The sequence below is a fragment of the Erigeron canadensis genome, chromosome 4 (genome assembly GCF_010389155.1).
Source record: "Erigeron canadensis isolate Cc75 chromosome 4, C_canadensis_v1, whole genome shotgun sequence".
Classification (NCBI taxonomy): domain Eukaryota; kingdom Viridiplantae; phylum Streptophyta; class Magnoliopsida; order Asterales; family Asteraceae; genus Erigeron; species Erigeron canadensis.
In genome coordinates, this window is record NC_057764.1 from 7,008,962 (window position 1) to 7,019,288 (window position 10,327).

General features: G+C 38.5%; 1 protein-coding gene across 1 annotated transcript; it reads right to left on the minus strand.

Moving 5' to 3' along the window:
* Positions 1-5,451: 5,451 nt before the first annotated feature.
* Positions 5,452-9,445, minus strand: LOC122596908. Its single transcript, XM_043769553.1, has 3 exons — positions 8,569-9,445; positions 6,874-8,475; positions 5,452-6,749 (listed from the first exon to the last, which is right to left on the minus strand). The coding sequence occupies exons 1-3, from the start codon at positions 9,443-9,445 to the stop codon at positions 5,452-5,454; spliced, it is 3,777 nt and encodes a 1,258-aa protein (XP_043625488.1).
* Positions 9,446-10,327: the final 882 nt, after the last annotated feature.

Below are 10,327 nucleotides of genomic sequence, written 5' to 3' on the forward strand. Positions count from 1 at the left end.
TGTCGATTTATTGTGGTACTTTTTTGGATTTCTAAACTTATTGCATTGGAAAGAGAACTTTCTAATTAGCTTTCTTATAATACGAGGTTCAAAAGCCCCGTGCTACGCACGTCCGGTTTGAATTCGTTGTTCGTATGCTTTGTTGTGCGGTTCCTTAAGTATGTACAAATTTATGGTTTTGTATAACATGTCTTGAAACTGATGGTTGTAAATATCAGAAACTTCATTTCACTGTGTCTTCTATAGAAGAAGATTAAGGGGAATGTAATGAAGTGATCACCTAAGAAGAGAACCTATAAGACCCTTTGATGTGAGTAATAAAATGATGTTAAAGTTCTATCATTAAGCTTTGCAGAACCATATGAAAAATGGTTGCATATCCCACAAATATGTACCAACATAGAAAACACATTATGATAGAGTAGCATCATTCAAACCTTTGTCGAAGGGAACAAAAAGGATGACGGCCACATAGTATTAGCAAAAGGATATTTAAACAAGGTTTGATGGCTGTTGCATTGGTGTGTCGTTACATCCCTTTATTATAAGAGAGTAATGGGTTCACTCTGATGCCCCTTCTTCAGTTGGCTTCATTTTGTAGGCTGGGATTGTTTAGATCGCAAAAGGTATGTCTGCGTATGATTCCTTTTGTGTCAGTTCTTGTTTCTGATCGGCTAAGATGCGGTTTGTGTGTGATTCATCATCTTCATTTCTGCTTCTTCATCATTTGATTGAGTGGTTGGTTGTTGATTCACCATATTACTTTCTTGATCCTCATCAGTTGATAGTGTGGTTTCTTTTGACTCATTATTATTCTGTTCTTCAGTGTCATTTTCTTCATTCTGGACAGGTTCATTGTTGATCTGATATTCCCCCTTTCATTTATTGGTGGGTTGTGAATGGCTTTCTCTGCATCCCGGGCTTCAGCGAGATTGTTTCATCCATCAGTTGTTGTGCAGTGGTGTATGTGGTTAGTACATTAATATAGGATGGTGATACATACATATGACAGGTATATATTTGTTATGTGTTCGTATGTATATATAGTATAGTCACCGGTTAGTCTGTTCTGTTTCCAATTCGTATGATGTATTTTATATTCTTGGAAGAAGTGGTATCAATATTTTGTTCTCCATATATGTTACCATTTAGTAATAATTTTGAATTAGTAATAAAATAGGAATTAAAGTAGATGCAACTGAATCTATATTCAATAACTTGATTTTCTTAGAAGTAAACTGATAAAAGTAAAACATAGGATAGTTGGAATATTGTACGTACATTTATTGAAACTTCAAGAAGTAAACAACAAAGGTCTAGTATTTCTGTTGATCATAGAAGCGCATATGATTGTCAAGAGATGTTAAAGTGCATCGTGTCCCCCTGGATTCCCTATATGGGTGCAACTCAAACCGTACGACACTCCATGGTGTCAAACCTGTTTCGTTGAAGACTTTTTTCCAGTTCGTAACCATAACTACACGATTTTCTTCAGCCGGTTTCTTTGGGCCTCTTCTCCACATAAACTTTCCACCATACATAAAGCTTTGGCAACGAAGTACCGCAACGGTGTAGCGATGCAGTTGATGATGTTGAGCGAATCTCCTTGGTATCGTCTGCATAAACATAATTTTTATATGATTTATGTTTTTATTTAAGAAGTTGATTGTGTTTTATAAGAATGTACCATGACTTCGTGGTTAAGGATGTTGGATTCCAACTGCTGACGAAATAACGACGTGTTTGGATATGGGGGTGTCCTGTGGTACTGCAATTGTTTTGGTACCACGTCAAAGCGAGGCCGTCACTGTTGAATAACTTCACGTTATAACTGTTTATACCATCTGCTTGGATTCCCATGTGAGTGAACATTAGGTATGGCCGTGTTCTACATCGTTATCGGTGCAAAACGCCTTCCAGTGAGGGCCTCCAAACCCGCTAGGGACCCCTCTGCTTTTCTTTTCCTTGAATTCATAAAGCACATTGACTTTGTTTTCGAGACCTCGAGTTATGTAGGCTTTGTTGTGGTATTCAGTGTTTGTTGGATTACTTAGGTGGGAGAGAAATGTTAGAGGCAATTCCTGTGGGTACCAATATACACTATTTAGCTTGGCAGATAATATTTTTCGATTTATCATTATGTTAAATCGTTATAGTAAATATATGATGTAGGAATGGGACCTGTTTCTCATAGGATGCTTCAGTTGCTTTGACAATGCATGATTTCTTTGCATTATGACCCACGTGATGGTCTTCAAAGCATATCCCTTCCAAACAGTAACTGGCTACCTGAAGTTATTCTCGGATTTCGATATAAACGTCAGCTTCGTCACGTTACTCTTGGGAAAGCTCTGCACAAACGATGTCCATTGGGAACATACAGTCTTATGAGTTTTGTTTGAGTTAGTTCCACTTGTACTGTGTGAAGCGCCGCTCCATTTTGTCTTCTATGTTCAAATTTGTGGCATACTTCGTAGTTCATATGGAAAACTTTGGGCAAAACCTAACAAAAAAACCAATTATGCGTTATATGTTGGCGTAGTATATTAAATTAAATTGTGTGTTCTGTGTAAAAGTGTTTTTTGGATTATAGTATTGCGTAACTCTTGTTACCAGTCCTCCTTGAGGTTGTTTGTGTTGCTGATATCCACCAAGATTGTAAAAGCCATCTAAATAATTGAGAGAAACAGTTACAATTATAAGTATGAAGTCTTAGTATAACATAAAACATGAATTACAGAAGAGGAACCTTTGATTAGATAGTAGCTAATTATAAGAACCGCAAGAATGAGGATGACTGATTCATCAACCTGGTTTATGATTTATAGGTTAACCATTGGTCACTCATAAGTCAATCATTAATTATTTTGAGGGTTACATCTAAGTTATCAAGAGTCATAGAATTTGTTAAATGGATTGAAAATGGATAAGTGAAAGGTTTTGGTTATTAAAATTCCCATGTTAGTTACGTAAAATCATATATCAGATATTAGTCTTTTGTAACGGATTTTCATGTGTTTTATATGGTTTCTGATTCTTTTTTAATGTTGGGTATAACAACCGACTATGCACTTGTAAGAATTAATGATAGTTAAATATAAGTTTTAATTCACTGAATAAGGAGTTATGGAAATAATTATACTGCTGAGCATCCCGAGTCACATGAGCAGAGTCATTTGAATCAATATATGTCTGGAGTGGCACAACAACTGTGGAGGTACGGACTGTTAGGATAGCGAATTAGTACTGATGAAGTGTATGCTCTGCAACGAATCGTCTTCGTAGTGTCTGCTCAAACATGAGGATATACGTTACATATAATGGATGGTTAAAGAAGTTAGGGAAGTTGTATTATGTTTGATATAATTGTGGTAACCATCCCTGTTGTAGGTTTGTGAACGTTGCAGCATGTTCCAAGTTTTGTTGTTCCATCTGTGATAAAACAAAATATGGGAGTTAATGAATCACATACACCATACCACATATACAAACATAATAGCATAAATAAACCTTTAAACACAGGGAGGATTGAATGACAATTGGTATGGCATAATTATGTATATGGTAATCGTTTAATAGGCGTCAGCAATTGATTAAATAGTTGGTTATTTAAAATGATCATTGTAATGTTAAGAGTTTTTAGGTTACCTTATCATTTATGGGTATTAAAAATAATATCAGTTATATGTAACGTATGTGCTTTATTACTCAGTTTAATTATATAAGATAACATACATTAAGTAGAATTGTTTACAATTCCAATCTATTCGTTTGCTTCAGTAGCCGGTGTATTTGTTGCCTATATATATTTGAGTACCATTCTTAAAATTCATTAAGTTTTTCACCACCCAAAAAAACACATAAATAGGTTCTCCATAGGTCTAATGGCGGTATTAAGAGGGTGACTCATGATTGTGGCGTCAGCGGTTTCTGCTTAATAAGACGGCAACTGTGTTGTTGAAGTCGAAAAGGTGAAGAAGGTTATGAAGTTGGATGCTAGGTTGTTAAGAGAAATATATGGTCAGGGATTGCCTGCCGGACACAATTGTCGCCAGGCTCATGCTCTGATGAAGGGTTTAAGGAAGCGTTTCGACCCAAATAATTTTCTTATGGAAGTAGAAGGTGGTAATACAATGTATTGGTGGAGTGTTGTTAGCAATGAGTTGATTCAGGTGACTTTCATGAATTATCATACAAAGTGGTTTTCAAGGGACAAACTCTTACAATCCAGTGATCTTGAATTGTTGCAGCAGCTGTTACGAATAACACCGAATGGATGGTTCCCTTCTGAATTCATGACAGAGTTGGAGCGTGGTCTCGGTTGGAGGGTTTCATATTTAAAGAATCTTGAGGCGGAAGAAGGTGATGGGATGTATCTATCGGATGACATGATGGAGGAGTAAGTGGTTCGGTTCGCAGACATGTTATTCGGTTGTTTTTTTGGTTTATTTAAAGTATGTTATTAGGCTGGTTTTCTATTGATTTTGGTTTTTATATTATCGTTTTTTAAGATGCAGAATTTGTAATCCGGATATCATGTATGCGTAACTTTTGTGATGGAATATCAATTTCGTTTCATTTTAGAGACACTGTAAGAGGTGTACATGGCCTAATGATATTCAGTAGTTATTTTTGAATCTGGTTTCTTTTGAAATTGTTGTTCGTAGGTTGATTGGATATTGGTTGGTGACAATAAAATGGTTTAATACGTGGTCGATTTTTCCTTTATTGTTGGCAGTCTGTTGTACCCTAGAGTCTGTGGACAACTGCAGCCTGATATGTTGGGCGTGGTAGTGAAATGACGCTACTTCGCTAGGCTGGCCTAAAAGGTCAAGATGAAGGGAAGACAAATTTAGTCTCCCGATCTGTAATACAAAAATATGGAGAGAGATTGATAGAGAGTGGGAGAGAGATAGTCAATCCACCAGATAGTTTTGAATGTAGTCATCTCAATGATCTGGGGGTGGTGGTACTGTGGGTTTGCAGTGATAGCACTTTGCATAGAGATAGAAAGTATCAACTACCCAAGCCTGCAGAATGTCTTTGCATAATTTTATTAGTTTTGTTACATTTACTTTGTGTACCTTATATGTTATTGTTTGGGGTGATATCAGTCTTATCGTTATTTTTATTGATTATCATATTTTAACCGTCTCTGCTATTTGTATTTAAATATAACAAATTGTAGGCCATGTGTCCATACCAGACTTAATGTAATCTTTGGGTGTTTCATTTACTTATAATGTTATTGTCAGTTTTTGGTGCATCAGATTATATTGTTTGCCTTGTGTTGTTTTTCAAAAAGAATTAGATAATAAGGGGTGTTTTAATTAAAACATCAGATATAATAAGTAAAGTCAAAAATAAATAAGATGGATACAATGATTCATGAAACACAATAGTAAAGATAAACGTATCACTACTAATTATTAAAAGCGTCTTTGCAAACACTCAGTTAAATAAGTTGTTGAAGACCTCTTTGTATACAATGTTTCTTGTATGATGTTTGAGGTTTGTGTCGTTGTCTTCGATCATGAGGACCTTAAAACCTTCGGGTGTTGTTACTCTAGAAAGAGCAACATAGAGTTGTCCGTGGCTGAAAACTGGTTTCGGCAAGTAAAGGCCAACGAAATTCAGTGGTTGTCCCTGACTTTTGTTAATAGTCATGGCGTAGCACGGTTTTATCGGGAATTGTCGCCTTTTAAATATGAATGGCCATTTGCTTTTTGTTGAGGACAGAGTGATTCTTGGTATTAAGGCTGTGTCTCCAATGTTTGATCCGGTTATGATTCTGGCTTTAATAATGAACCTGCCCAACCCAGTAATCAGAAGACGTGTACCGTTGCATAAGCCCTGTGCTGGATTCACATTCCGCAACAGCATGACTGGTAGCCCTTCTTTCACATGCAACTCATGTGGTGGCATACCAGGGAAAGTTAAGGTGTTTAAAAACTCAACCGGGTACAATGATTCTTGTTCTGTACTATCGGTAGACGCTTTGCATACTTCATCCGAGCTTTTGTAGGTCTTGCCTGGACGGTTAAGTTTGTTAAGCATAGTCTCGTTTATCTCATCCGCATCATCATTTTTGGGGGTCAGGATAGCTCTTTCCCTTAAATATTCTTCATCATCTTGTCTTTCTAGAAAGTCTGGGAAGGTCTCTGAAATAATTTCATCAATTGGAGACGTTGTATAGTCGATGATGAAGTTCTGAGGGATTTTAATCCAAGTGGGCTCGTCTTCCCCTGGTTTTGCTTTTGCAGGTACAGCCCCATCACCGACATCTAGGACCCATTTGTTAAACTGTTGCTTCCGAGTGTCAATGTCTCCAGATGTAGTCAGCTCATTTACTCTCATGCTTCGTGTTAGAGTGAACATCTGACACTGTTTCCATAATTCAGACTTGTTGACGCACGCTTGCACAATTTCTTGTCTCTTACCTTTGGGTATAATAGGCAAAATCTGTCGGAAATCTCCACCTAGTAAAACTGTCACGCCCCCAAATATACGTGTTCTGTTTGTGGGGTCCTTGTAACCTAGAATATCTTTTAAGGATTTGTCTAGTGCCTCGAAAGCATACCGTTGACACATGGGTGCCTCATCCCATATGATTAGTTTTACCTGCTGCATTAGCTCTGCTAGATGTGTGTTTTGTTTTATCCCACATGTGCTGGTTTCAAAAAGCTCCAAGGGTATAACAAACCGACTATGTGCTGTCCTACCTCCAGGAAGTAGCAGCGCAGCAATTCCTGCAGGGAAAATTCAATCATTAATGTTCAATACATGTATTGCGTATAGATAAGACCCGTATTCAAATGGTCCTTATGATAAGGGTGACTGAGATTATATCGAAGATATAATAGAATTACTTGCCTGATGATGCTACTGCCAGGACAATCAATCCTTCGGATCTTAGTCGTGTAATGATTGCCTTGTATAAGAATGTCTTTCCTGTACCTCCTGGGCCATACACAAAATAAAAGCCTCCCGTTTTAGTGTGAACAGATTTCAGAACCTGCTCATATATAGAATGTTGATCAGAGTTCAGGCTTGCATAAAGCTGTTCATGCTCCACCGCTTCAGCCATTCGATTGTACGTCAACTCTTCTCTTATCAAGCGGTTGTCGTCATTAGTTACTAAGGCTGGATCAGGTTTTGGAAGATCTGGATAATCTTCGAGGGATTTTCCGTTTTTGTGGAGCAGATCTTGAATGTCCATTAAACAGTAGTTCTTTTTCTGCTCATCTGAAAGCTGCAATCCAGGGAACATGAAAAGCTTTCGCTTTCTATACAAAATATCCTCACAGAAGTCTTCCCAATGGGCGTTCCACAAATTAATAGGACTACTGACCTCACAAAACAGCAGCATGGTAATGAAAATCTGGCGAAGTTGTGGCCCAGTCGCCCATGATTTGGCTTCTGTAATTGCTTCACCCCACTCGCGATCATCATTTAGCAATCCATATGCATAGCATGCTTCCTTAAATGATTCACACACCCTCCCATTGACTGTCTTCAGGTCTTTATAACTCTGTGGTCCTTTGACCACGTTTAGCAACATCCTCAATAGTACCGCAGTACACAATCCGTCCAACGGTGTTCTTTCTCCTCCTCCTTTTTTCCCAATAGTTATCTTTACTAACCCATACATATTCGGCTGGATTTCTGAATATTTGTATTGTCTGGCGTGCTTCTCTCTCCTGTTCAGCTCAAACCATTTGGTGAACATTGTATCCTTGATTCCTGGCCTCCTAAGTAAAGCAGGTAGGCTTTCCGAGTCGCGTAGTGTGAGGGTGTGTTTTTCAGGAAGGTGGTAGGTTAGTTTTACCACTGATGGTTTACAGTAGTGTATGTCAAGTGCAAACAAATGCCACACTGCCTCACATGGTGATAAATAACGGCAATCGAGGTAATTCTTGACTTTATCAACCTTGGTAATAATTGTGGACTGTGTTTTGCCATCTTCCTTCAGATTATCATGAAAAACAATTGTCGCTCTATCGGGACCTTTGTTTAAATACTTGAATAAGTATTTTATTGCCTTGGATCTGTTGCACCACTCGACATTTATGTGTGCATCATATTTGAGGAGCAAGTATCTATTGTATAGGACTACAAATCGGTTATCAAGGGGGATTTTGTATTTTAAGACAGTATTGTTCGTCTTCCTTCTACGATAAACAGCATAGCCATCTTCATCGATTGTTGTTTCCTGATAAAATGGTTTTGGGAAATGTTTCATGCACTTCCCCATGTTCATACATGACGCATCTTTAGCGTCCGGGCCGCACGGTCCATGTAGCATGTAATCAGTCACAGCCTTATATCCTCTTGGATCAATAGATTCCAAAGGGATCTCCGCAGAAATTATGTCATCTATATCAGCCGGGGTTTTGCATTTTGCCTTTTCGTCTAGCCATATTAGAATATGAGCATGTGGGAGTCCACGCTTCTGGAACTCGATTGTGTACACACCTGCATAAATGTTAAAGGGGCGGAGTTAGGTTATGACTGTAATTTACAGAAGGTTCCTACATTAAAGAAACGTAACAGTTTGACGTTGACTACCTGCCAAGGCCTGCCCAAAAACATTGTTCTTCATGATATCATACATCATGTCGTCGAGTTTCATTTTAAACACACGACCCACATCTTCTGCACGATCATGAGACTTCTGTCCCGGAATGAATGATAACATATGGCCAACTTCGGGCCATTTGGGATTTGCGGTAAAGGTTATGAACAGATCCGGGTTTCCAAATTTCCTGCATAGGGCCATGGCGTCCTGATAATTTTGCACCATATACCTGGGGCTTCCTGTGAAACTCGCGGGTAAAACTATTCGTTGACCAAGTGCCTTTGCGTTTGTGTCACCGCGTGTGACGGCGTCACACACACTGTCATATAGTTCTACCCTAAGTTCAGTTTGATGAGTCCTAACGTATCGGAGTCGTTGTTCTTCAACTGCAGTATAAGAATCCACCAAGTATTGTTGACAGAGACGGCCGCCTCTTAACAAAGTTGTTCCTTCATTAGGTCGATAATGAATTCTGTAACAATAGAACTCTCGCATTGTCAAGCATGTCCTCTTTGTTTTCCTCCTACCAGTGTTTGAGAAATATGGGATTGCTTCATGATATCCAGATTCACCATAAGGAAAAAGCAACGGATATTGTAAGGCCATGTATAGTGGATGCAATTCTGAGATTCTTTGTAGGAACCCGTTAGTGGTGCTGACTACAATATCTCGAGGCTCAGAACTCACCCCAAAATCGTTAGTTACCAAGGCAGCAATTTCAGAAACATTTGGGGTGCTATATTGTCGTAAAGTGGATCTCTGTGCAAGCAAACGTAATTCGCATGGATGATCTTCATTTGCTGAACACCAATCGCGTGCCATACGAAATGCCTTGGCTACACAATTATGTTCATTAAGCATATCCATGAGGCTTCCGACGATAGCTTCATCAATTTTACTGTTAGTTTTGCCCTTCCCTACTATTGCCGAAATTCGATGTCTTATTTCATTTTGGGTGTCAAAGAAGTAAAGCTATGCATATCTGGGTTCAGCCCCATCTGAAGGAAGCAACGAACCGATTCGATGATAGTTTTGGCCGCTTATTCTAAAGGTATAGACACCTCTTCCCTGGTTGATGGAATTATCAATTTGAGCCCCGAAAGATGTGAAGCAAAACATACTGTTGTAAGTTCTAATGTTGTCACGGAAGGTTGATGTACCGGCTTGATCATAATCCGACAACCTTTTAAGAGGTTCAGGTGTATTACGTAAGGGTTCCAACAAAATTTTCCCATTTTGGCAACACGATGAGAATGAAATTGGTTCAGATACAGGGGTGCTTTTACTTCTTTCTTCATACCACATAACCGCATTACATGTTGGGCAATTATACGATGGGGGGCCAAAATTAAGGGCAGGGGGATCCACACCTAAAAAAAATGCATTGCTTGAATTAGTTGGGTGTTAGGGTTGAGTATCTTATTTTAATCTATATATGTCAAAAAGCCATTAAATATTGAATTTATATAAAGTAACCTGATGTGTTGGAAGCCGGTCTTGTGACCGTGTAGGTTGTCTGACCTGAATTACAATAGCCGTCAGGAATATGATGACAATACTTATATAATATATTTTTAAATGTGTATGTATTTTGTACATGTTATTGAAGAACTTAGTTGTGTTAGTGGTAACATTACCTGTTGCGGTTATTGAACCGGGAGTGGTTTCATAATCGGTGGCACTTTTTTCCCGATCACGCTGTGGTAGTTCCTGAACAGTGGTTCCTTGTGAGATGGCGGAGTCTGCAAT